We start from the raw sequence: 26,161 nt of genomic DNA, 5'->3' as shown, positions 1-26,161 counted from the left end.
TCTAATGACCAGACTGAGAGATTCTAATGGCCTCTTCCAACCCCACGTCCTGGAACTCCCAATTGGTTTGGGCGGAAATCGCTCACAATAACCTCCATTCGTCCTCCACCAGTATGTCTCCCTTTGAATGCCAGAAGGGATTCCAGCCCCTGCTCTTCCTTGATCAGGAGATTGACGTAGGAGTTCCTGCTGCCGAACAGCTGATCCAGCGCTACAAGCACACCTGGAGACGAGCCAGGACTTCTCTGTTGCATGCCCAGAAACAGCATTCCCGGCAGGCTGATCAGCTCCGTTGACAGGTAAGGCCTTTCAAGCCAGGAGAGGAGGTCTGGTTGTCATCGGGGTATCTTCCCCTGAAAGTTGAGAACCAGAAATTGGCACCGCGCTACATTTGTAGTGGAAAAGGCTGTCAACAAGGTGTCCTAAGATTGCGTCTGTCAGCGTCACTGAAAATCCACCCAGTATTCCATGTTTTCCCAGCTCAAGCCAGTTACTACCTCTTCCCTGGCCCCAGTCACCCCAGCTCCCCCTCTTCACAGCCTGGTAAATGGTTCCCTTGTCTATACTGTGCGGCGCCAACTGGCATCTCGCCGGTAAGGTCCAGTACCTTGTGGACTGGGAAGGATATGGCCCAGAAGAACGTACCTGGATCCCAGCAAAGGACATCTTGGACAAGCCGCTGATCCGGGACTTCCAGTGGACACAGGTCTGTGGTGCTTCAGGGGCTGTGCCTAGAGAGGGGGCCTGTCACAACCACAGATTCGGCAGCACAGTAGATACGGTAATTGCACTTGTGAATTTGCACGTGCCAGATAATTATTACTCAATCGTGATCGTATTTAACTCCATTCTTGTCATCGTAGTGCTTGCCGAGACTTGGACAGAGCATAGCAATGCTTCACTCCTGTTTTGTATTCGGCCTTCCCTGAGTTATTGGACTTTTAAATCAACTGGCTCTGAAGACTAGCGGTATTCGTTTAATGTTTTGATGTTCTTTTCAGCCACAGTGTAAGCTTCGTTTTCCTTTGAGAGATTTAGTTAACGGCCCTGTTTGGCCTAGCGTTTACGGTTTTATTTTCCCTTTAACACTGTTCGTATTAAAGTCTGTGAACTATCGACCTGCTTCAGTGCCTCTCACTCCGCACTTGGGCCATATCCGAACCGAGTGACAATCACCTCAGCAGAGACTGTCTCCGCTCTGAGGACCAGAAAAGGCTTACTAGAACAAATTGTGAGTGACAACAGACCACTATACATGTATGAAGAATTCCAACTGTTCAAGAAAAATCAATTCAGACATTTCAAGTCAGCTCCTCACCACCCGGCAACGAATGGGTTAGCTGAAAGGTTTATCTCCCTTTCTCCTCCACCTTCTTACACTGACTTCTCGTCGTTTTTCTCCAGTCCTGATGAAGGGTCTTGGCCCGAAACGTTGACCTTTTAGTCTCTTCCATTGATGTTGGCTGATCTGGTGAGTTTCTACAACATTCAGTGTGTGTTTCGACCACTCACTTCCAGCCTTGGTCAAATGGTAGTCCTCTTTCTCAGACAAGGACAAAGGTAAGCAGGGAGCATAATGTTGCTATGCTTTTGCTCACATTTCGAGAAGATGATGATGAAAAGAAAGGAATTAAATGCCGCCATAATCAACCAGTAATTAGCTGGAACATGCATATTCATGAGTGCAATTGCCAAGCCTGCTGCGCAGCCTGCCCAAAGGCTGATTTATACTTCTGCGTCAAATCAACGCCGTAGGTACGGCATCGCGGCGAACCCTGCACAGAGCCTACGCGGATCCCTACGCCGTAGACAGACGCGCACCTCTCCCGAAATGTAACTGCGAGTCGCGGCAACGCAGACCGCAACAGCTGTGATTGGTCCGCTTGGTGGCATCGCTTTTTCTCCTAAGCTGCAGTAGCTTCCCATTGGGTGACTGAAGGGCAGGGAAGGAACTCTGGCTGCAATGCTTTCTATAAAGCTTTACAGACCTCCGAAATTATGGAGGACACATTTCGCTTTTACGAAAAAAGACGCTCGCTCCTTGTTTACCCCGAGAAAGACTACCATGACCATGAAGCCTTGCGCGGGCAGGTGTGTGCACATGCGCAACATGTCCGAATTGCAGAGCGACGCAGACACACCAACGCACAAGTATAAATGCTCACAGCGCAGGTAGGCCACGCGTGTTGGTGGGAGAGTTTTTAATTGGATTAAAGATTTTTTGTTTGGTAGAAAAATTCAAGTTCGGATTGGATCAGAATTATCAAAACAGTACATAGTGGAAAATGGCACACCTCAAGGTAGTGTGATTAGCTCATTACTTTTCATCATTATGATCAAAGATGTCTTCACAAAGGTACCAGTGGATATAGGTAGGTCACTGTTTGCGGATGATGGGGCCTTGTGGAAAAGAGGCAGAAACATGGAGCATATAATCAGGAAACTACAAGAAGCAATTGATGAAGTGGTGGAGTGGGGTTATGATTGGGGATGTAGATTTTCATTAGATAAAACTCAAACTGTATTTTTTTACCAGGAAAAGGGTTGAGGTAGGGAAGAAGTTAAGGATGTATGGGGTTGAATTAGAAAGGGTTGCATTATTTAAATTTCTGGGAGTTATATTTGATTCACGATTAACATGGGCAGACCATATCAGGAAAGTTGAGGAGAAATGTAAAAAAGTAATAAATGTGATGAGATGTTTGACTGGTAGGGAATGGGGAGCAAGTTGTTCAGCTTTGAAGAGAATGTTTGTGGCTTTAGTAAGATCTGTATTGGATTATGGACATATAGTATATGGATCAGCAGCTAGGTCTCTTATAAGGAAACTGGATGTGATTCAGGCTCAGGCCTTGAGAATGTGCAGTGGGGCTTTTAAAACGTCACCAGTGTCAACACTACAGGTAGAAATGGGAATAATGCCTTTGGAACTAAGAAGGATGCAACTGATGGCAAACTACTGGGCTAACTTGCAGGGGCACAATGATTCTCACCCTACTAAAGGAGTGTTGTAGGAGTTCTGGGAAAATGGGAGGTTTCAGAGGGATACCTTTAGTCGGATAGGGAATGATATCGCGAAAGAATGTGGAGTGTTTGATCTGAGGATAAGTCCTTCAGTAGTTTATCCGGTTGTAGCTCCATGGAAGCTTGTATGGCCTGACATAGACTGGCATTTGTTAGAGGCAAAAAGGAAAGAAAGATATAAAACAGATTTGGTAAATGCATTTAACTGTCATGTGATGGAAAAGTATAGTGATTATACTCACATTTATACGGATGGTGCGAAGGAACCTGAAACAGGAGTGACAGGGTTTGGTGTGGTAATACCAGCAAAAGAAATTGGAATCAGAAGAAGAACATCTAATAAGTTAGGGGTGTTTACAGTGGAGATGTTGGCAGTGTTGGTTGCGTTGCAATGGGTGCAGAAAGCCAGACAAGCCAAAGCATTGATATGTTCAGATTCATCCTCAGTTCTAGCAAGTTTAAGGTCTTTTCACACAAACAGTCGGCAAGATGTACTTTATGAAGTCCTTCAGTTAGTTACAAGAATTGCAAATCAGGGAGGTCAGGTAAAATTTCTATGGGTTCCAGCACATGTAGGGTGAAGGAGAATGAGAGGGTGGATGAGTTGGCAAAGAGGGCGTTAAAGAAAGAAAATGTGGAAATGCACATTAGTATCAGTAAAGCAGAGGTTAAGTGTGTAATCTGGGAAAAAGTCAACCGAATGTGGCAAGAAAGATGGGACAGGGAGGGGAAAGGGAGGCATTTATATCAAATACAAAAGAGTGTTGCAGTTACTAGGGTAGGTAATGGAAACAGAAGAGAGGAAATTGTGTGGACTAGGTTAAGGCTGGGGCATTGTGCATTAAACAAAACATTGAAAATGATAGGGAAACACCAGACAGGATTGTGTGAGGAATGTCAGGAAGAGGAGTCAGTAGAACATGTAGTTTTGTGTTGCAGGAAGTATGGGATACAGAGAGAGATGATGAGAAATAAATTAAGGGAGTTGGGGATGCAGGAATTCACATTAAAAGGGTTGCTGGGCATGTGTGAGAGAGCACAAGTCCGGGTATTTTTAGCGTTTTTAAGGGGTACAGGGGTTTTTTATAGAATATGACAAATAAACAGGAATAGGATACTAGGATGGTCAAAGATGGGAGGGTGAAGTGTAGGTTTGTATATATGTGTGTGTGTGTGTGTACGCGCGATTGGGTGAAGGGACTTAGAATGTATGTCTAGTGCACATTCTGGAGCAGAGGCTGGCGGTAATGCACCATTAAGCTGGATGCCAACTGCCGTAAAACAAGATACAGACAGACAGACAGACAGGCCACTTGCATAGGTTACGGCGACCATTTGATCTACAAGCATAAATCAGCCTTAAAGGGGTGTCTAGTTCCTACAGCAGGGTCCATGGTTGTGACAATGAGAGGCATAGATAAGGCAAACAGCTGGTATCTTTCTCTGAGGAGTGAACTGTCAAACCCCAGTAAGTAGGAATTTAAAATGAGAGGGAGTAAGTTCAAAGATGTGTAGTGCAAGTTTTTAACATAGATAGTGGTCGGTGCCTGGAAAGTATTGCCAGGGGAGGCAAATACAATAAAGGCATTCAAGATAGACATGCAAGTTTGATTAAATTAGTAATCAAATGTTCATCTGAACTAATCCCTTCTGTGGCACATACAAAATGTTGGAGGAACTTAGCATGTCAGACAACATCAGTGGAGGGGGAATAAACAGTCGGTCTTGGGCAAAGACCCTCAATCAGGATTGGAAAATAAGGGTACAGAAATCAGAATGAGAGGGTGGGAGGGGAAGGAATGCAGGCTGGCAGGTATAGGAGAGACCAGGTGTGGGGAAAGGGGGTGAGTGGAAGGAAGATGAAGTATGCAGCTGGGAGGTGATAAGTAGAAGAGGTAAATGGCTGAAGAACAAGGAATCTGCAAGTGGACCATAGAAGAAAGGGAAGGAGGAGGAGCACCAGAGAGAGGTGATGGACAGGAGAGGAAAAGAGGAAGAGTGAAAGGATTATCAGAATGGGGAATGGAAAAAGAGAAAAGGTGGTGGGGAAAAATTTCCAGAAGTCAGAGAAATTGATGGTTGGAGGTTACCCAGATAGAATATGAAATGTTGTTCCTCTAACTTGAACATGGCTTCATTGTTTTGTACTGTTCCATGTTCTAGCATCCAGAGTTCATGGTGTGATGTAATTCCGGTTATCCATTGTAGATCTCTCACTAAAATAAATAAAATATTACCAGGAACATGGCTGAGACTAACAAGAAAAGATAAAGATGCTTGACAATGGTGCAAACTCTGATTTATCTGAGATAAAACTTGCAATGCACACACATGATGAAGTAACTTTAAATTACATAACAGGAAAAGGTTTTCTGTTCAAGGGGTGTTACATTGACCCTTATATTACTCCCATTGGCATGTAGTTTTCTTTGGAAATGTTGCGTTGTTGTTTCTCATTGATGTTTTGAGCCTCAGTGGAAAATCTCCTGTATATTACGCAGGATAGTTTGGTCAGCAACCCTCTCAAAGTCTCTTGGACTGTGTCCTGATGTGTTTTTCCACGGGAATTAACCAAGAACAGAGCCTGGTAGTTTATACACATCAGATCCAAGGGATAGAAGAAAATGTACAATCACCTTTCAAACAGAGGGTGGTGGGAATATAAAACGAGCTCCAGAGGAAGTGGTAGATTTGCAACAGTTAAAAGACATTTGGACAGGTTAATGGATAGGAAATATTTAGGGGGATATGGTTCAAATGGGATTAGCTCAGGAAGGCTTCTTGGTTAGAATAGATGAGTTGAGATGAAGGGCCTATAGTGCTGTATAACTGTGACACTATGTCGATGAGCTGGAATTATGTCTGTTTGTTCCTTGTCGATTAGGGGGAATGCCATACTAGATCTAGTACTAGGTAATGAACCGGGTCAAGTCACAGATCTCTCAGTGGGTGAGCATCTGGGGGACAGTGACCACCGCTCCCTGGCCTTTATAATTATCATGGAAAAGGATAGAATCAAAGAGGACAGGAAAATTTTTAATTGGGGAAAGGCAAATTATGAGGCTATAAGGCTAGAACTTGCGGGTGTGAATTGGGATGATGTTTTTGCAGGGAAATGTATGATGGACATGTGGTCAATGTTTAGAGATCTCTTGCGGGATGTAAGGGATAAATTTGTACCGGTGAGGAAGATAAAGAATGGTAGGGTGAAGGAACCATGGGTGACAAGTGAGGTGGAAAATCTAGTCAGGAGGAAGAAGGCAGCATACATGAGGTTTAGGAAGCAAGGATCAGATGGGTCTATTGAGGAATATAGGGAAGCAAGAAAGGAGCTTAAGAACGGGCTGAGAAGAGCAAGAAGGGGGCATGAGAAGGCCTTGGCGAGTAGGGTAAAGGAAAACCCCAAGGCATTCTTCAATTATGTGAAGAACAAAAGGATGACAGGAGTGAAGGTAGGACCGATTAAAGATAAAGGTGGGAAGATGTGCCTGGAGGCTGTGGAAGTGAGTGAAGTCCTCAATGAATACTTCTCTTCGGTATTCACCAATGAGAGGGAACTTGATGATGGTGAGGACAATATGAGTGAGGTTAATGTTCTGGAGCATGTTGATATTAAGGGAGAGGAGGTGTTGGAGTTGTTAAAATACATTAGGACAGATAAGTCCCTGGGGCCTGACGGAATATTCCCCAGTCTGCTCCACGAGGCAAGAGAAGAGATTGCTGAGCCTCTGTCTAGGATCTTTATGTCCTCATTGTTCACGGGAATGGTACTGGAGGATTGGAGGGAGGCGAATGTCGTTCCCTTGTTCAAAAAAGGTAGTAGGGATAGTCCGGGTAATTATAGACCAGTGAGCCTTACGTCTGTGGTGGGAAAGCTGTTGGAAAAGATTCTTAGAGATAGGATCTATAGGCATTTAGAGAATCATGGTCTGATCAGGGACAGTCAGCATGGCTTTGTGAAGGGCAGATCGTGTCTAACAAGCCTGATATAGTTCTTTGAGGAGGTGACCAGGCATATAGATGAGGGTAGTGCAGTGGATGTGATCTATATGGATTTTAGTAAGGCATTTGACAAGGTTCCACACGGTAGGCTTATTCAGAAAGTTAGAAGGCATGGGATCCAGGGAAGTTTGGCCAGATGGATTCAGAATTGGCTTGCCTGCAGAAGGCAGAGGGTGGTGGTGGAGGGAGTACATTCAGATTGGAGGATTGTGACAAGTGGTGTCCCACAAGGATCTGTTCTGGGACCTCTACTTTTCGTGATTTTTATTAATGACCTGGATGTGGGGGTAGAAGAGTGGGTTGGCAAGTTTGCAGATGACACAAAGTTTGGTGGTGTTGTAGATAGTGTAGAGGATTGTCAAAGATTGCAGAGAGACATTGATAGGATGCAGGAGTGGGCTGAGAAGTGGCAGATGGAGTTCAACCCGGAGAAGTGTGAGGTGGTACACTTTGGAAGGACAAACTCCAAGGCAGAGTACAAAGTAAATGGCAGGATACTTGGTAGTGTGGAGGAGCAGAGGGATCTCGGGGTACATGTCCACAGATCCCTGAAAGTTGCCTCACAGGTGGATAGAGTAGTTAAGAAAGCTTATGGGGTGTTAGCTTTCATAAGTCGAGCGATAGAGTTTAAGAGTCGCGATGTAATGATGCAGCTCTATAAAACTCTGGTTAGGCCACACTTGGAGTATTGTGTCCAGTTCTGGTCACCTCACCATAGGAAGGATGTGGAAGCATTGGAAAGGGTACAGAGGAGATTTACCAGGATGCTGCCTGGTTTAGAAAGTATGCATTATGATCAGAGATTAAGGGAGCTAGGGCTTTACTCTTTGGAGAGAAGGAGGATGAGAGGAGACATGACAGAGGTGTACAAGATAATAAGAGGAATAGATAGAGTGGATAGCCAGCGTCTCTTCCCCAGGGCACCATTGCTCATTACAAAAGGACATGGCTTTAAGGTAAGGGGGATATTAGAGGAAGGTTTTTTACTCAGAGAGTGGTTGGTGCGTGGAATGCACTGCCTGAGTCAGTGGTGGAGGCAGATACACTAGTGAAGTTTAAGAGACTACTAGACAGATATATGGAGGAATTTAAGGTGGGGGCTTATATGGGAGGCAGGGTTTGAGGGTCGGCACAACATTGTGGGCCGAAGGGCCTGTACTGTGTGTACTATTCTATGTTCTATGTTCTATTGTCAGTGGTTCAAATGCTGGACCACTACAATGACGAGATTGAGTAAATATAGAGTGCAGCTCACCAGTACCTAGTTCAAGAACAAAACTCAGTGATTCAAATGTTGCTTTTCTCATCAACACTTCAATCCTGTGAATGAACAGTAAAACAAATGTGATGATGTTGATTCTTTTCTTGAAATGAATACACTCAGTGGCCACCTTGCTAGGTACACCTGCTTGTTAATGCAAATATCTAATCAGCCAGTCAAGCGGCAGTAACTCAGTGTAAGGTAGTCACAGAGTATAAAGGCTAAGATAAAGATGAAGAAAAAGGTTTTCATTTGAAAGATCAAGTAGAATCAGTTTGGATGGAGCTGAGAAAGAATTAATAGCAGAGGACACATATGGAGTTGTCTACAAGCCCCAAACAGAGTAATGTACATATCGTAAATCAGCAAAATAGTTCTGCAAGTAATGAGGATAGTAAAACTAAAGGGATGTAGACAGAACTAAATTAGCGGTAGGTGTTGTACATAATGAATTCACAGAGAATATAGAAGATGGCTTTCAAGATCAGCATGTTGTGTGATAATGGAAGTGTTGTCCAAATATTGCTGACAAGAGAAGTTAAAGAAAAGACAATTTAAAAATGTTTCTCATGTTGCCAAAAGACAACCTGGCAACATCACTGTGAAGAGGATGTGGAAGAGGGAACCAATAGTCTAATAGCAGTTGGGAAGAGGCTGTTCTTAATTCTGCGAATCTTGCCTCTATATCTTTTCCAAGAAGGAAGAAGGTAGCAGAGAGAAAAGGGAATGACCAAGGTAGCAAGAACCTACACAAAATGCTGGCAGAGCTCAACAGCTCAGGCAGCATCTCTGGAGAGGAATAATGGTCTCACCTATCACTTGCCAGCTTGTACTCCCCTCCTTCCCCCACCTTCTTATTCTGGCTTCTGCCCCCTTCTTTTCTAGCCCATGATGAATGATCTCACCCCAAAAAGTCAACTGTTTATTCCTCTCCATAGATGCCGCCTGACCTCCTCCAGTATTTTGTGTGTGTTGCTCTGGATTTTCAGCAACTACAGAATCTCTTGTGTGGCAAGAACCTATCCGGATTCCCCAACTCTATTGCAACATCCAGGCACCAGAATATCACTGGGATCTGACTGGACACTTGGCAAATTAGAGGATAGGAGAACTGATGGCAAAATGGAAGAGGCCTTGAACTTATCAAGTGGTGAAATAGGCTTGAGGAAGAGCATATCCACCTTGTGCTTCTGGTAAGTTTGCACATATGACTACCTCAAGCAAACCCTGGCCATAAAGGTTAAGTTTAGTCATCTTAGTCAGTGCAATTCTTGTCAGAGTGTAAGAGATATGGTCAAGCATGGAATGGAGACAGTGAGTTAATAACCAATAGTCATAGTCATAGTCATACTTTATTGATCCCGAGGGAAATTGGTTTTCGTTACAGTTGCACCATAAATAATTAAATAGTAATAAAACCATAAATAATTAAATAGTAATATGTAAATTATGCCAGGAACTAAGTCCAGGACCAGCCTATTGGCTCTGGGTGTCTGACCCTCCAAGGGAGGAGTTGCAAAGTTTGATAGCCACAGGCAGGAATGACTTCCTATAACGCTCAGTGTTGCATCTCGGTGGAATGAGTCTCTGGCTGAACGTACTCCTGTGCCCAACCAGTCCATTATGTAGTGAATGGGAGACATTGTCCAAGATGGCATGCAACTTCGACAGCATCCTCTTTTCAGACACCACCGTGAGAGAGTCCAGTTCCATCCCCACAACATCACTGGCTTTACGAATGAGTTTGTTGATTCTGTTGGTGTCTGCTACCCTCAGCCTGCTGCCCCAGCACACAACAGCAAACATGATAGCACTGGCCACCACAGACTTGTAGAACATCCTCAGCATCGTCCGACCGATGCTAAAGGACCTCAGTCTCCTCAGGAAATAGAGACGGCTCTGACCCTTCTTGTAGACAGCCTCAGTGTTTTTTGACCAGTCCAGTTTATTGTCAATTTGTATCCCCAGGTATTTGTAATCCTCCACCATGTCCACACTGACCCCCTGGATGGAAATAGGGATCACCAGTGCCTTAGCCCTCCTCAGGTCTACCACCAGCTCCTTAGTCTTTTTCACATTAAGCTGCAGATAACTCTGCTCACACCATGTGACAAAGTTTCCTACCTTAGCCCTGCACTCAGCCTCATCTCCCTTGCTGATGCATCCAACTATGGCAGAGTCATCAGAAAACTTCTGAAGATGACAAGACTCTGTGCAGTAGTTGAAGTCCGAGGTGTAAATGGTGAAGAGAAAGGGAGACAAGACAGTCCCCTGTGGAGCCCCAGTGCTGCTGATCACTCTGTCAGACACACAGTGTTGCAAGCACACATACTGTGGTCTGCCAGTCAGGTAATGAAGAATCCATGACACCAGGAAAGCATCCACCTGCATCGCTGTCAGCTTCTCCCCCAGCAGAGCAGGGCGGATGGTGTTGAACGCACTGGAGAAGTCAAAAAACATGACCCTCACAGTGCTCGCTGGCTTGTCCAGGTGGGCGTAGACATGGTTCAGCAGGTAGACAATGGCATCCTCAACTCCTAGTCGGGGCTGGTAGGCAAACTGGAGGGGATCTAAGTGTGGCCTAACCGTAGGCCAGAGCAGCTCCAGAACAAGTCTCTCCAGGGTCTTCATGATGTGGGAGGTCAATGCCACCGGTCTGTAGTCATTGAGGCCGCTGGGGCGTGGCGTCTTTGGCACAAGGACGAGGCAGGATGTCTTCCACAGCACAGGAACCCTCTGGAGACTATAAAATAAGAATATAGATAAGAAATCAAAGGGAACAACTAAGTGATGGACATGACAAATAGAGGATAAGGGAAGAATTACACAATATGGAGATTAGTGTAATGTAGAGAACAGAGCAGTAAAGAAAGAGAAAGAAGATTGGGGAACAACAAAGGCAGCCAAAATGCAGAAAACCTTTGCAAAGTTCAGAATTTTGCAGAGAACAAGAGACAGGAATTCTTTAAGTTTATTTCTCCAGTAAACTGACTTTTTTGTTCCAGCAATGTCTTGGATTGGAAATGTACCTGTATTTTACATAACCTTACAGCATCTAGTCTGAAAATAAAATATCAACCCTCCGCAAATAAGGAATCTTCAATGACTTTCACGTTTAACCTGCAGAGTGTTGAGCTTGAATCGGCACGATAATATCAGAGAATTGTTGTTTTGATCTGCACAGTGCTCTGGGCAAAAATAACTCAATAACATTCCCAAATGTTTCATTGCAATTATTATTTAGGGACAGAGATATATAGCACAGTAATGGCTGCTCTGGTCCAACAAGCCCACGGTACCCAATTACACTCTTGTGACCGATTAACCTACTGACGTCTCTGACTTTGGACTGTGGGAGGAAACAGAAAAACTGAGAGGCAACCCACGTGGCCACTGAGGGAACGTAAAACTCCTTACAGACAGTGGCAGGAATTGAATGCGGATCGCCAGCACTGTAATAGCATATTATGCTAACTGTGAAGTTACTGTGCTGTCCAACAGGAGGAAATGAAAGACTTTTCCACATCACTTTGAGACTTCCAAATAAACTTAATGGACTTCAATGTAAATCAGCTGAAATTCTTGAACACCCATAAGATGAAAACAAACAGGTCTATAAGTTATACATTCTGACATGAGACTTTTTACAGCAGAACCTTTTAAGATGTCTGCCTTTAACCTTTCCTGTGGCTTCCACTCTGCTGTGGGTGGTAGGGCTCTCATCAGAGTCTCCTCTATTTCTTGAGCAACCCCCAGAAATGCTGGAGAAGCTCAGTAAGTCAGACCTCATCTATGGAGTGGAATAATCATTGGATGAATGGTCTTGGCCCGAAGTGATGACTGTTTATTCCCCTCCTATCGATGCTGCCAGACTTGCTGAGTTCCTCCGGCATTTTATGGCTGTCGCTCAAGATTTCCAGCATCTGCAGAACCACTTGTGACTCCTCCATTTACTACGCTTTTCTTTCATCCCCTGTCATAAGGAGCTGGCTAGGAACACACCCAAGTGCAAGACACAGACACTGAAGTACTAGGGATTGGACTAGGATACAGGGTGAGGGCAAGGATGTGGACAGGAAAACCAGGAACCTGGAACAGGACTGGACAAGAGAGCGAGGAGCCCGGGCATAGACACTGAGCCAGAGACTGGACAAAGACCCAGAACCTGGGTCTTGCCTCTGGCTCAGACCCCAGAACTAGGCAAGGATGAGGCTTGGCAGGAGGCTGGAGTCTTCAGGCTTGAGGCTAGAGGCTAGAGACTTGAGGCAAGGTTTGGCAGGAGGCTGGAGTCTTCAACTTCAGGCTAGAGGCTAGAATCTTGAGGCGAGGCTTGGCAGCAGGCTGGCGTCTTCAGACTAGAGGCTAGAGACTTGAGGCGAGGCTTGGCCTGAGGCAGGAGGCTGGCGTCTTCAGGCTTGAGACTAGAGGCTAGAGACTTGAGGCAAGGTTTGGCAGGAGGCAGGAGGCTGGAGTCTTCAGGCTTGAGGCTAGAGGCTAGAGTCTTGAGGCGAGTCTTGGCAGGAGGCTGGAGACCAGAGGCGAGGCTTAGCAGGAGGCTGGAGTCTTCAGGCATGAGGCTAGAAGCTAGAGTCTTGAGGCGAGGCTTGGCAGGAGGCTGGCGTCTTCAGGCTTGAGGCTAGAGACTTGAGACGAGGCTTGGCCTGAGGCAGGAGGCTGGCGTCTTCAGGCTTGAGGCTAGTGACTAGAGGCGAGGCTTGGCAGGAGGTTAGAGACTAGAGGTGAGGTGGCAGGAGGCAAGAGGCGAGGCTTGGCAGGACGCAGGAGGCTAGAGGCGAGGCTTGGCAGGAGGCAGGAGACTGGAGTCTTCAGGCTTGAGACTAGAGACTTGAGGCAAGGCTTGGCAGGAGGCTGGCGTCTTCAGGCTTGAGGCTAGAGACTTGAGACGAGGCTTGGCCTGAGGCAGGAGGCTGGCGTCTTCAGGCTTGAGGCTAGAGACTAGAGGCGAGGCTTGGCAGGAGGTTAGAGACTAGAGGTGAGGTGGCAGGAGGCTAGAGGCGAGGCTTGGCAGGACGCAGGAGGCTAGAGACTTGAGGCGAGGCTTGGCAGGAGGCAGGAGACTGGAGTCTTCAGGCTTGAGGCTAGAGACTGGAGGCGAGGCTTGGCAGGAGGCAGGAGGCTAGAGACTTGAGGCAAGGCTTGGCAGGAGGCAGGAGGCTAGAGACTTGAGGCGAGCCTTGGTATGAGGCAGGAGGCTGGCGTCTTCAGGCTTGAGGCTAGAGACTAGAGGCAAGGCTTGGCAGAAGGCTAGAGGCTAGAGACCAGAGGCGAGGCTTGGTAGGAGGCAGGAGGCCAGAGACTTGAGGAGAGGCTTGGCAGGAGGCTAGAGTCTAGAGGCGAGACTTGGCAGGAGGCTAGAGACTAGAGGTGAGGCTTAGCAGGAGGCTAGAGACTAGGGGCGAGGTGAGGCAAGAGGCTGGAGTCTTCAGGCTTGAGGCTAGAGACTAGAGGCGAGGCTTGGCAGGAGGCAGGAGGCTGGAGTTTTCAGGCTTGAGACTAGAGACTTGAGGCGATGGTTGGCAGGAGGCAGGAGGCTAGAGACTAGAGGCAAGGCTTGGCAGGAGGTTAGAGTCTAGAGGCGAAGCTTGGCAGGAGGCTAGAGACTAGAGGCAAGGCTTGGCAGGAGGCAGGAGGCTGGAGACTTGAGGCAAGGCTTGGCAGGAGGCAGGAGGACTGAGTCTTCAGGCTTGAGGCTAGAGCCTTGAGGCGATGCTTGGCCAGAGGCAGGAGGCTGGTGTCTTCAGGCTTGAGGCTAGAGACTTGAGACGAGGCTTGGCAGGAGGCAGGAGACTGGAGTCTTCAGGCTTGAGACTAGAGGCTAGAGACTTGAGGAAAGGCTTGGCAGGAGGCAGGAGGCTGGAGTCTTCAGGCTTAAGGCTAGAGACTTGAGGCGAGGCTTGGCAGGAGGCTAGAGTATTCAGCTTGAGGCGAAGCTTGGCAGGAGGCAGGAGACTGGGGTCTGCAGGCTTGAGGCTAGATGCTAGAGACTTGAGGTGAGGCTTGGCAGTAGGCAAGAGGCTGGAGTCTTCAGGCTTGAGGCTAGAGGCTAGAAACTTGAGGCAAGGCTTGGCAGGAGTCTAGAGGCTAGAGACTTGAGGCGAGGCTTGGCAGGAGGAAGGAGGCTTGAGTCTTCAGGCTTGAGGCAAGAGCCTTGAGGCGACGCTTGGCGGGAGGAGGGAGGCTGGTGTCTTCAGGATTGAAGCTAGAGAGTTGAGGCGAGGCTTGGCAGGAGGCAGGAGGCTAGAGTCTTCAGGCTTGAGGCTAGAGACGAGAGGCAAGGCTTGGCAGGAGACTAGCGGCCTCAGGCTTTAGGCGAGGCTTGGCAGGAGGCAGGAGGATGGAGTATTCAGGCTTGAGGCTAGTGACTTGAGGCGAGGTTTGGCAGGAGGCAGGAGTCTGGAGTCTTCAGGTTTGAGGCTAGAGACTTGAGGCGAGGCTTTGCAGCAGTCTAGAGGCTAGAGACTTGAGGCGAGTATTGGCAGGAGGCAGGAGGCTGGAGTCTTCAGGCTTGAGGCTAGAGATTTGAGGCGATGCTTAGCAGGATTCTAGAGGCTAGAGACTTGAGGCGAGGCTTGGCAGGAGGCAGGAGGCTGGAGTCTTCAGGCTTGAGGCTAGAAACTATAGGCAAGGCTTGGCAGGAGGCATGAGGCTGGAGTCTTCAGGCTTGAGACTACAGGCTAGAGAATTGAGGCAAGTCTTGGCAGGAGGCATGAGGCTGGAGTCTTCTGGCTTGAGGCTAGAGGCTAGAGAATTGAGTCGAGGCTTGGCAGGGGGCAGGAGGTTGGAGTCTTCAGGCTTGTGGCTAGAGGCTAGAGACTTGAGGCGAGGCTTGGCAGGAGGCAGGAGGCTGGAGTCTTCAGGCTTGAGGCTAGAAACTATAGGCGAGGCTTGGCAGGAGGCATGAGGCTGGAGTCTTCAGGCTTGAGACTACAGGCTAGAGAATTCAGGCAATGCTTGGCAGGAGGCATGAGACTGGAGTCTTCAGGCTTGAGGCTAGAGGCTAGAGAATTGAGTCGAGGCTTGGCAGGAGGCTGGAGTCTTCAGGCTTGTGGCTAGAGGCTAGAGACTTGAGGCGAGGCTAGGCAGGAGGCAGGAGGATGGAGTCTTCAGGTCTGAGGCTAGAGTATTGAGGCAAGGCTTGGCAGGAGGCAGGAGGCTGGAGTCTTCAGGCTTGAGACTAGAGGCTAGAGACTTGAGGAAAGGCTTGGCAGGAGGCAGGAGGCTGGAGTCTTCAGGCTTAAGGCTAGAGACTTGAGGCGAGGCTTGGCAGGAGGCTAGAGTATTCAGCTTGAGGCGAAGCTTGGCAGGAGGCAGGAGACTGGGGTCTGCAGGCTTGAGGCTAGATGCTAGAGACTTGAGGTGAGGCTTGGCAGTAGGCAAGAGGCTGGAGTCTTCAGGCTTGAGGCTAGAGGCTAGAAACTTGAGGCAAGGCTTGGCAGGAGTCTAGAGGCTAGAGACTTGAGGCGAGGCTTGGCAGGAGGAAGGAGGCTTGAGTCTTCAGGCTTGAGGCAAGAGCCTTGAGGCGACGCTTGGCTGGAGGAGGGAGGCTGGTGTCTTCAGGATTGAAGCTAGAGAGTTGAGGCGAGGCTTGGCAGGAGGCAGGAGGCTAGAGTCTTCAGGCTTGAGGCTAGAGACGAGAGGCAAGGCTTGGCAGGAGACTAGCGGCCTCAGGCTTTAGGCGAGGCTTGGCAGGAGGCAGGAGGATGGAGTATTCAGGCTTGAGGCTAGTGACTTGAGGCGAGGTTTGGCAGGAGGCAGGAGTCTGGAGTCTTCAGGATTGAGGCTAGAGACTTGAGGCGAGGCTTTGCAGCAGTCTAGAGGCTAGAGACTTGAGGCGAGTATTGGCAGGAGGCAGGAGGCTGGAGTCTTCAGGCTTGAGGCTAGAGACTTGAGGCGATGCTTAGCAGGATTCTAGAGGCTAGAGACTTGAGGCGAGGCTTGGCAGGAGGCAGGAGGCTGGAGTCTTCTGGCTTGAGGCTAGAGGCTAGAGAATTGAGTCGAGGCTTGGCAGGGGGCAGGAGGTTGGAGTCTTCAGGCTTGTGGCTAGAGGCTAGAGACTTGAGGCGAGGCTTGGCAGGAGGCAGGAGGCTGGAGTCTTCAGGCTTGAGGCTAGAAACTATAGGCGAGGCTTGGCAGGAGGCATGAGGCTGGAGTCTTCAGGCTTGAGACTACAGGCTAGAGAATTCAGGCAATGCTTGGCAGGAGGCATGAGACTGGAGTCTTCAGGCTTGAGGCTAGAGGCTAGAGAATTGAGTCGAGGCTTGGCAGGAGGCTGGAGTCTTCAGGCTTGTGGCTAGAGGCTAGAGACTTGAGGCGAGGCTAGGCAGGAGGCAGGAGGATGGAGTCTTCAGGTCTGAGGCTAGAGTATTGAGGCAAGGCTTGGCAGGAGGCAGGAGGCTGGAGTCCTCAGGCTTGATACTAGGGTCTTGAGACTTGAGGCAAGGTTTGGAAGGATGCAGGAGGCTGGAGACTTCAGGCTTGAGGCTGGAGGCTAGAGCCTTCAGGCGAGGCTTGGCAGTAGGCAGAAGGCTGGAGTCTTCAGGTCTGAGGCTAGAGGTTTGATTTGAGGCGAGGCTCGGCAGGAGGCAGGAGGCTGGCGTCTTCAGGCTCGAGGCTAGAGAATTGAGGCGAGGCTTTGCAGGAGGCAGGAGGCTAGAGTTCTCAGGCTTGGTACTAGGGTCTTGAGACGAGGCAAGGTTTGGAAGGATGCAGGAGGGTGGAGACTTCAGGCTTGAGGCTGGAGGCTAGTGACTTGAGGCGAGGCTTGGCAGTAGGCAGGCTGGAGTCTTCAGGCTTGAGGCTAGAGACTTGAGGCGACGCTTGGCAGGAGGCAGGAGGCTGGAGTCTTCAGGTCTGAAGCTAGAGATTTGATTTGAGGCGACGCTCGGCAGGAGGCAGGAGGCTGGCGTCTTCAGGCTAGAGGCTAGAGAATTGAGGCGAGGCTTTGCAGGAGGCAGGAGGCTGGAGTCCTCAGGCTTGAGGCTGGAGGCTAGTGACTTGAGGCGAGGCTTGGCAGTAGGCAGGAGGCTGGAGTCTTCAGGCTTGAGGCTAGAGACTTGAGGCGACGCTTGGCAGGAGGCAGGAGGCTGGAGTCTTCAGGCTTGAGACGACAGGCTAGAGAATTGAGGCAATGCTTGGCAGGAGGGATGAGGCTGGAGTTTTCAGGCTTGAGGCTAGAGGCTAGAGAATTGAGTCGAGGATTGGCTGGAGGCTGGAGTCTTCAGGCTTGCGGCTGGAGGCTAGAGAATTGAGGCAAGGCTTGGCAGGAGGCCGGAGTCTTCAGGCTTGAGGCTAGAGCCTTGAGGCGACGTTTGGCGGGAGGCAGGAGGCTGGTGTCTTCAGGCTTGAGGCTAGAGACTTGAGGCGAGGCTTGGCAGGAGGCTAGAGGCTGGAGACTTGAGGCGAGGCTTGGCAGGAGGCAGGAGGCTGGAGAATTGAGGTCAGGCTTGGCAGGAGGCTAGAGGCTGGAGACTTGAGGCAAGGTTTGGACGGAGGCAGGAGGCTGGAGTCTTCAGGCTTGATGCTGGAGGCTAGAGACTTGAGGCGACGCTTGGCAGGATGATGGAGGCTGGAGTCTTCAGACTTGAAACCACAGGCTACAGAATTGAGGGAAGGCTTGGCAGGATGCATGAGGCTGGAGTCTTCAGGCTTGAGGCTAGAGGCTAGAGACTTGAGCCGAGGCTTGGAAGGAGGCCTGAGGCTAGAGCTTTGCGGCGACTCTTGGCGGGATGCAAGAGGCTGGTGTCTTCAGGCTTGAGGCTGGAGGCTAGAGACTGGAGGTGAGGCTTGGCAGGAGGATAAAGGCTGGAGACTTGTGGTGAGGCTTGGCAGGAGGCAGGAGGCTGGAGTCTTCAGGCTTGAGGCTAGAACCTTGGGGCGACACTTGGCGGGAGGCATGAGGCTGGTGTCTTCAGGCTTGAGGCAAGAGACTTGAGGCGAGGCTTGGCAGGAGGCTGGAGTCTTCAGGCTTGAGGCTAGAGACTTGAGGCGACGCTTGGCAGGAGGCAGGAGGCTGGAGTCTTCAGGCTTGAGGCAAGAGGCTAGAGAATTGAGGCGAGGCTTGGCAGGAGGCAGGAGGCTGGAGTCTTCAGGCTTGAGGCTAGAACCTTGGGGCGACACTTGGCGGGAGGCAGGAGGCTGGTGTCTTCAGGCTTGAGGCTAGAGACTTGAGGCGAGGCTTGGCAGGAGGCTGGAGTCTTCAGGCTTGAGGCTAGAGACTTGAGGCGACGCTTGGCAGGAGGCAGGAGGCTGGAGTCTTCAGGCTTGAGGCAAGAGGCTAGAGAATTGAGGCGAGGCTTGGCAGGAGGCAGGAGGCTGGAGTCTTCAGGCTTGAGGCTAGAGATTTGAGGCGACGCTTGGCAGGAGGCAGGAGGCTGGAGTGTTCAGACTTGAGGCTGGAGGATAGAGACTGGAGGTGAGGCTTGACAGGACGCTAAAGGCTAGAGTCGTGGTGAGGCTTGGCAGGAGGCAGGAGGCAGGAGTCTTGAGGCTAGAGGCTAGAGACTTGAGGCGAGGCTTGGCAGGAGGCTGGAGTCTGCAGGCTTGAGGCTAGAGGCTAGAGAATTGAGTCGAGGCTTGGCAGGAGGCTGGAGTCTTCAGGCTTGTGGCTAGAGGCTAGAGACTTGAGGCGAGGCTAGGCAGGAGGCAGGAGGATGGAGTCTTCAGGTCTGAGGCTAGAGATTTGAGGTGAGGCACGGCAGGAGGCTGGCGTCTTCAGGCTGGAGGCTAGAGACTTGAGGCGATGCTTGGAAGGAGGCAGGAGGCTGGAGTCTTCAGGTCTGAGGCTAGAGATTTGATTTAAGGCGAGGCTCAGCAGGAGGCAGGAGGCTGGCGTCTTCAGGCTAGAGGCTAGAGAATTGAGGCGAGGCTTTGCAGGAGGCAGGAGGCTGGAGTCCTCAGGCTTGGTACTAGGGTCTTGAGACTTGAGGCAAGGTTTGGAAGGATGCAGGAGGCTGGAGACTCAGGCTTGAGGCTGGAGGATAGAGACTTGAGGCGAGGCTAGGCAGGAGGCAGGAGGATGGAGTCTTCAGGTCTGAGGCTAGAGACTTGAGGCGACGCTTGGCAGGAGGCAGGAGGCTGGAGTCTTCAGGCTTGAGGCAAGTGGCTAGAGAATTGAGGCGAGGCTTGGCAGGAGGCAGGAGGCTGGAGTCTTCAGGCTTGAGGCTAGAGATTTGAGGCGACGCTTGGCAGGAGGCAGGAGGCTGGAGTGTTCAGGCTTGAGGCTGGAGGCTAGAGACTGGAGGTGAGGCTTGGCAGGACGCTAAAGGCTAGAGTCGTGGTGAGGCTTAGCAGGAGGCAGGAGGCTGGAGTCTTCAGGCTTGAGGCTAGAGACTTGAGGCGAGGCTTGGCAGGAGGCAGGAGGTTGGAGTCTTCAGGCTTGAGGCTAGAGGCTAGAGAATTGAGTCGAGGCTTGGCAGGAGGCAGGAGGCTGGAGATTTCAGGCTTGTGGCTAGAGGCTAGAGACTTGAGGCGAGGCTAGGCAGGAGGCAGGAGGATGGAGTCTTCAGGCTTGAGGCTTGAAATTTGAGGCGACGCTTGGCAGGAGGCAGGAGGCTGGAGTGTTCAGACTTGAGGCTGGAGGCTAGAGACTGGAGGTGAGGCTTGGCAGGAGGCGGGAGGCTGGAGTCTTCAGGCTTGAGGCTAGAGAGTCGAGGCGAGGCTTGGCAGGTGGCAGGAGGCAGGAGTCTTCAGGCTTGAGGCTAGAGGCTAGAGAATTGAGGCGAGGCTTGGCAGGAGGCTGGAGGCTGGAGTCCTCAGGCTTGGTACTAGGGTCTTGAGACTTGAGGCAAGGTTTGGAAGGATGCAGGAGGCTGGAGACTCAGGCTTGAGACTGGAGGCTAGAGACTTGAAGCGAGGCGTGGCAGGAGGCATGAGGCTGGAGTCTTCAGGCTGTGGCTAGAGGCTAGAGACTTGACTTGATGCTTGGCAATAGGCAGGAGGCTGCAGTCTTCAGGCTTGAGGCTAGAGGCTGGAGAATTGAGTCGAGGCTTGGCAGGAGGCAGGAGGCTGGAGTCTTCAGGCTTGTGGCGAGAGGCTAGAGACTTGAGGCGAGGCTAGGCAGGAGGATGGAGTCTTCAGGTCTGAGGCTAGAGACTAGAGGCGACGCTCGGCAGGAGCCAGGAGGCTGGAGTCTTCAGGCTTGAGGCTAGAACCCTGGGGTGACACTTGGCGGGAGGCAGGAGGCTGGTGTCTTCAGGCTTGAGGCTAGAGACTTGAGGCGAGGCTTGGCAGGAGGCAGGTGGCTGGAGTCCTCAGGCTTGGTATTAGGGGCTTGAGACTTGAGGCAAGGTTTGGACGGAGGCAGGAGGCTGGAGTCTTCAGGCTTGATGCTGGAGGCTAGAGACTTGAGGCGAGGCTTGGCAGTAGGCAGAAGGCTGTAGTCTTCAGACTTGAGGCGACGCTTGGCAGGATGATGGAGGCTGGAGTCTTCAGACTTGAGACTACAGGCCAGAGAATTGAGGCAAGGCTTGGCAGGAGGCATGAGGCTGGAGTCTTCAGGCTTGAGGCTAGAGGCTAGAGACTTGAGCCGAGGCTTGGAAGGAGGCCTGAGGCTGGAGCTTTGCGGCGACTCTTGGCGGGATGCAAGAGGCTGGTGTCTTCAGGCTTGAGGCTGGAGGCTAGAGACTGGAGATGAGGCTTGGCAGGAGGATAAAGGCTGGAGACTTGTGGCAAGGCTTGGCAGGAGGCAGGAGGCTGGAGTCTTCAGGCTTGAGGCTGGAGACTTGAGGCGAGGCTTGGCAGGAGGCTGGAGTCTTCAGGATTGAGGCTAGAGACTTGAGGCGACGCTTGGCAGGAAGCAGGAGGCTGGAGTCTTCAAGCTTGAGGCAAGAGGCTAGAGAATTGAGGCGAGGCTTGGCAGGAGGCTGGAGTCTTCAGGCTTGAGGCTAGAGATTTGAGGCGACTCTTGGCAGGAGGCAGGAGGCTGGAGTGTTCAGACTTGAGGCTGGAGGCTGGAGACTGGAGGTGAGGGTTGGCAGGACGCTATAGGCTAGAGTCGTGGTGAGGCGAGGCAGGAGGCTGGAGGCTAGAGACTGGAGGTGAGGCTTGGCAGGACGCTAAAGGCTAGAGTCGTGGTGAGGCTTGGCAGGAGGCAGGAGGCTGGAGTCTTCAGGCTTGAGGCTAGAGACTTGAGGCGAGGCTTGGCAGGAGGCAGGAGGCTGGAGTCTTCAGGCTTGAGGCTAGAGGCTAGAGAATTGAGTCGAGGCTTGGCAGGAGGCTGGAGTCTTCAGGCTTGTGGCTAGAGGCTAGAGACTTGAGGCGAGGCTAGGCAGGAGGCAGGAGGATGGAGTCTTCAGGTCTGAAGCTAGAGATTTGAGGCGAGGCACGGCAGGAGGCAGGAGGCTGGCGTCTTCAGGCTAGAGGCTAGAGACTTGAGGCGATGCTTGGCAGGAGGCAGGAGGCTGGAGTCTTCAGGTCTGAGGCTAGAGATTTGATTTAAGGCGAGGCTTGGCAGGAGGCAGGAGGCTGGCGTCTTCAGGCTAGAGGCTAGAGAATTGAGGCGAGGCTTTGCAGGAGGCAGGAGGCTGGAGTCCTCAGGCTTGGTACTAGGGTCTTGAGACTTGAGGCAAGGTTTGGAAGGATGTAGGAGGCTGTAGACTCAGGCTTGAGGCTGGAGGCTAGAGATTTGAGGCGAGGCGTGGCAGGAGGCATGAGGCTAGAGTCTTCAGGCTTGAGGCTGGAGGCTATAGACTTGAGGCGAGGCTTGGCAGTAGAACAGGAGGCTGTAGTCTTCAGGCTTGAGGCTAGAGGCTGGGGAATTGAGTCGAGGCTTGGCAGGAGGCTGGAGTCTTCAGGCTTGTGGCTAGAGGCTAGAGACTTGAGGTGAGGCTAGGCAGGAGGCAGGAGGATGGAGTCTTCAGGTCTGAGGCTAGAGATTTGAGGCGAGGCAAGGCAGGAGGCTGGCGTCTTCAGGCTAGAGGCTAGAGACTAGAGGCGTCGCTTGGCAGGAGGCAGGAGGCTGGAGTCTTCAGGCTTGAGGCTAGAACCTTGGGGCGACACTTGGCGGGATGCAGGAGGCTGGTGTCTTCAGGCTTGAGGCTAGAGACTTGAGGCGAGGCTTGGCAGGAGGCAGGAGGCTGGAGTCTTCAGGATTGAGGCTAGAGACTTGAGGCGACGCTTGGCAGGAGGCAGGAGGCTGGAGAATTCAGGCTAGAGGCTAGAGACTTGAGGTGATGCTTGGCAGTAGGCAGGAGGCTGGAGTCTTCAGGCTTGAGGCAAGAGGTTAGAGACTTGAGGTGAGGCTAGGCAGGAGGCAGGAGGATGGAGTCTTCAGGTCTGAGGCTAGAGATTTGAGGCGAGGCTCGGCAGGAGGCAGGAGCCTGGCGTCTTCAGGCTAGAGGCTAGAGAATTGAGGCGAGGCTTTGCAGGAGGCAGGAGGCTGGAGTCCTCAGGCTTGGTACTAGGGTCTTGAGACTTGAGGCAAGGTTTGGAAGGATGTAGGAGGCTGTAGACTCAGGCTTGAGGCTGGAGGCTAGAGATTTGAGGCGAGGCGTGGCAGGAGGCATGAGGCTAGAGTCTTCAGGCTTGAGGCTGGAGGCTATAGACTTGAGGCGAGGCTTGGCAGTAGGCAGGAGGCTGTAGTCTTCAGGCTTGAGGCTAGAGGCTGGGGAATTGAGTCGAGGCTTGGCAGGAGGCTGGAGTCTTCAGGCTTGTGGCTAGAGGCTAGAGACTTGAGGTGAGGCTAGGCAGGAGGCAGGAGGATGGAGTCTTCAGGTCTGAGGCTAGAGATTTGAGGCGAGGCAAGGCAGGAGGCTGGCGTCTTCAGGCTAGAGGCTAGAGACTAGAGGCGTCGCTTGGCAGGAGGCAGGAGGCTGGAGTCTTCAGGCTTGAGGCTAGAACCTTGGGGCGACACTTGGCGGGATGCAGGAGGCTGGTGTCTTCAGGCTTGAGGCTAGAGACTTGAGGCGAGGCTTGGCAGGAGGCAGGAGGCTGGAGTCTTCAGGATTGAGGCTAGAGACTTGAGGCGACGCTTGGCAGGAGGCAGGAGGCTGGAGAATTCAGGCTAGAGGCTAGAGACTTGAGGTGATGCTTGGCAGTAGGCAGGAGGCTGGAGTCTTCAGGCTTGAGGCAAGAGGTTAGAGACTTGAGGTGAGGCTAGGCAGGAGGCAGGAGGATGGAGTCTTCAGGTCTGAGGCTAGAGATTTGAGGCGAGGCTCGGCAGGAGGCAGGAGCCTGGCGTCTTCAGGCTAGAGGCTAGAGAATTGAGGCGAGGCTTGGCAGGAGGCAGGAGGCTGGAGTCTTCAGGCTTGAGGCTAGAGATTTGAGGTGACGCTTGGCAGGAGGCAGGAGGCTGGAGTGTTCAGGCTTGAGGCTGGAGGCTAGAGACTGGAGGTGAGGCTTGGCAGGACGCTAAAGGCTAGAGTCGTGGTGAGGCTTGGCAGGAGGCAGGAGGCTGGAGTCTTCAGGCTTGAGGCTAGACACTTGAGGCGAGGCTTGGCAGGAGGCTGGAGTCTTCAGGCTTGAGGCTAGAGGCTAGAGAATTGAGTCGAGGCTTGGCAGGAGGCTGGAGTCTTCAGGCTTGTGGCTAGAGGCTAGAGACTTGAGGCGAGGCTAGGCAGGAGGCAGGAGGATGGAGTCTTCAGGTCTGAGGCTAGAGATTTGAGGCGACGCTTGGCAGGAGGCAGGAGGCTGGAGTCTTCAGGTCTGAGGCTAGAGATTTGATTTAAGGCGAGGCTCGGCAGGATGCAGGAGGCTGGCGTCTTCAGGCTAGAGGCTAGAGAATTGAGGCGAGGCTTTGCAGGAGGCAGGAGGCAGGAGGCTGGAGTCCTCAGGCTTGGTACTAGGGTCTTGAGACTTGAGGCAAGGTTTGGAAGGATGCAGGAGGCTGGAGACTCAGGCTTGAGGCTGGAGGATAGAGACTTGAGGCGAGGCTTGGCAGTAGGCAGGAGGCTGCATTCTTCAGGCTTGAGGCTAGAGGCTGGAGAATTGAGTCGAGGCTTGGCAGGAGGCTGCAGTCTTCAGGCTTGTGGCTAGAGGCTAGAGACTTGAGGCGAGGCTAGGCAGGAGGCAGGAGGATGGAGTCTTCAGGTCTGAGGCTAGAGATTTGAGGCGAGGCATGGCAGGAGGCAGGAGGCTGGCGTCTTCAGGCTAGAGGCTAGAGACTTGAGGCGACGCTTGGCAGGAGGCAGGAGACTGGAGTCCTCAGGCTTGGTACTACGGTCTTGAGACTTGAGGCAAGGTTTGGAAGGATGCAGGAGGCTGGAGACTCAGGCTTGAGGCTGGAGGCTAGAGACTTGAGGCGAGGCTTGGCAGGAGGCTGGAGTCTTCAGGCTTGAGGCTAGAGGCTGGAGACTTGAGCCGAGGCTTGGCAGGAGGCCTGAGGCTGGAGCTTTGCGGTGACTCTTGGCGGGATGCAGGAGGCTGGTGTCTTCAGGCTTGAGGCCGGAGACCTGAGGCGAGGCTTGGCAGGAGGCAGGAGGTTGGAGAATTCAGGCTTGAGGCTAGAGACTATAGGCGAGGCTTGGCAGGAGGCAGGAGGTTGGAGTCTTCAGGCTTGAGACTACAGGCTAGAGAATTGAGGCAATGCTTGGCAGGAGGCATGAGACTGGAGTCTTCAGGCTTGTGGCTAGAGACTTGAGGTGATGCTTGGCAGTAGGCAGGAGGCTGTAGTCTTTAGGCTTGAGGGAAGAGGTTAGAGACTTGAGGCGAGGGTAGGCAGGAGGCAGGAGGATGGAGTCTTCAGGCTTGAGGCTTGAAATTTGAGGCGACGCTTGGCAGGAGGCAGGAGGCTGGAGTGTTCAGACTTGAGGCTGGAGGCTAGAGACTGGAGGTGAGGCTTGGCAGGAGGCAGGAGGCTGGAGTCTTCAGGCTTGAGGCTAGAGAGTCGAGGCGAGGCTTGGCAGGAGGCAGGAGGCTGGAGTCTTCAGGCTTGAGGCTAGAGGCTAGAGAATTGAGGCGAGGCTTGGCAGGAGGCTGGAGGCTGGAGTCCTCAGGCTTGGTACTAGGGTCTTGAGACTTGAGGCAAGGTTTGGAAGGATGCAGGAGGCTGGAGACTCAGGCTTCAGACTGGAGGCTAGAGACTTGAAGCGAGGCGTGGCAGGAGGCATGAGGCTGGAGTCTTCAGGCTGTGGCTAGAGGCTAGAGACTTGACTTGATGCTTGGCGATAGGCAGGAGGCTGCAGTCTTCAGGCTTGAGGCTAGAGGCTGGAGAATTGAGTCGAGGCTTGGCAGGAGGCAGGAGGCTGGAGTCTTCAGGCTTGTGGCGAGAGGCTAGAGACTTGAGGCGAGGCTAGGCAGGAGGATGGAGTCTTCAGGTCTGAGGCTAGAGACTAGAGGCGACGCTCGGCAGGAGCCAGGAGGCTGGAGTCTTCAGGCTTGAGGCTAGAACCCTGGGGTGACACTTGGCGGGAGGCAGGAGGCTGGTGTCTTCAGGCTTGAGGCTAGAGACTTGAGGCGAGGCTTGGCAGGAGGCAGGTGGCTGGAGTCCTCAGGCTTGGTATTAGGGGCTTGAGACTTGAGGCAAGGTTTGGACGGAGGCAGGAGGCTGGAGTCTTCAGGCTTGATGCTGGAGGCTAGAGACTTGAGGCGAGGCTTGGCAGTAGGCAGAAGGCTGTAGTCTTCAGACTTGAGGCGACGCTTGGCAGGATGATGGAGGCTGGAGTCTTCAGACTTGAGACTACAGGCCAGAGAATTGAGGCAAGGCTTGGCAGGAGGCATGAGGCTGGAGTCTTCAGGCTTGAGGCTAGAGGCTAGAGACTTGAGCCGAGGCTTGGAAGGAGGCCTGAGGCTGGAGCTTTGCGGCGACTCTTGGCGGGATGCAAGAGGCTGGTGTCTTCAGGCTTGAGGCTGGAGGCTAGAGACTGGAGGTGAGGCTTGGCAGGAGGATAAAGGCTGGAGACTTGTGGCAAGGCTTGGCAG

At 51.8% G+C, this 26,161-nt stretch overlaps 1 protein-coding gene across 1 annotated transcript in view; it reads left to right on the top strand.

Moving 5' to 3' along the window:
* Positions 1–547: 547 nt before the first annotated feature.
* The window catches only part of LOC134352242 (aldo-keto reductase family 1 member B1-like), a 169,849-nt gene continuing 144,235 nt past the window's right edge, over positions 548–26,161 (top strand). The window contains exon 1 of the mRNA XM_063059534.1: positions 548–706. Within this exon, the coding sequence (XP_062915604.1) occupies positions 548–706 (159 nt within the window). The remainder of the gene's footprint in view (positions 707–26,161) is intronic.

The sequence above is a fragment of the Mobula hypostoma genome, chromosome 9 (assembly GCF_963921235.1).
Source record: "Mobula hypostoma chromosome 9, sMobHyp1.1, whole genome shotgun sequence".
Lineage (NCBI taxonomy): Eukaryota > Metazoa > Chordata > Chondrichthyes > Myliobatiformes > Myliobatidae > Mobula > Mobula hypostoma.
The sequence above is the reverse complement of the archived record's forward strand: the minus strand, read 5'-3'. Positions and strand labels throughout refer to the sequence as shown.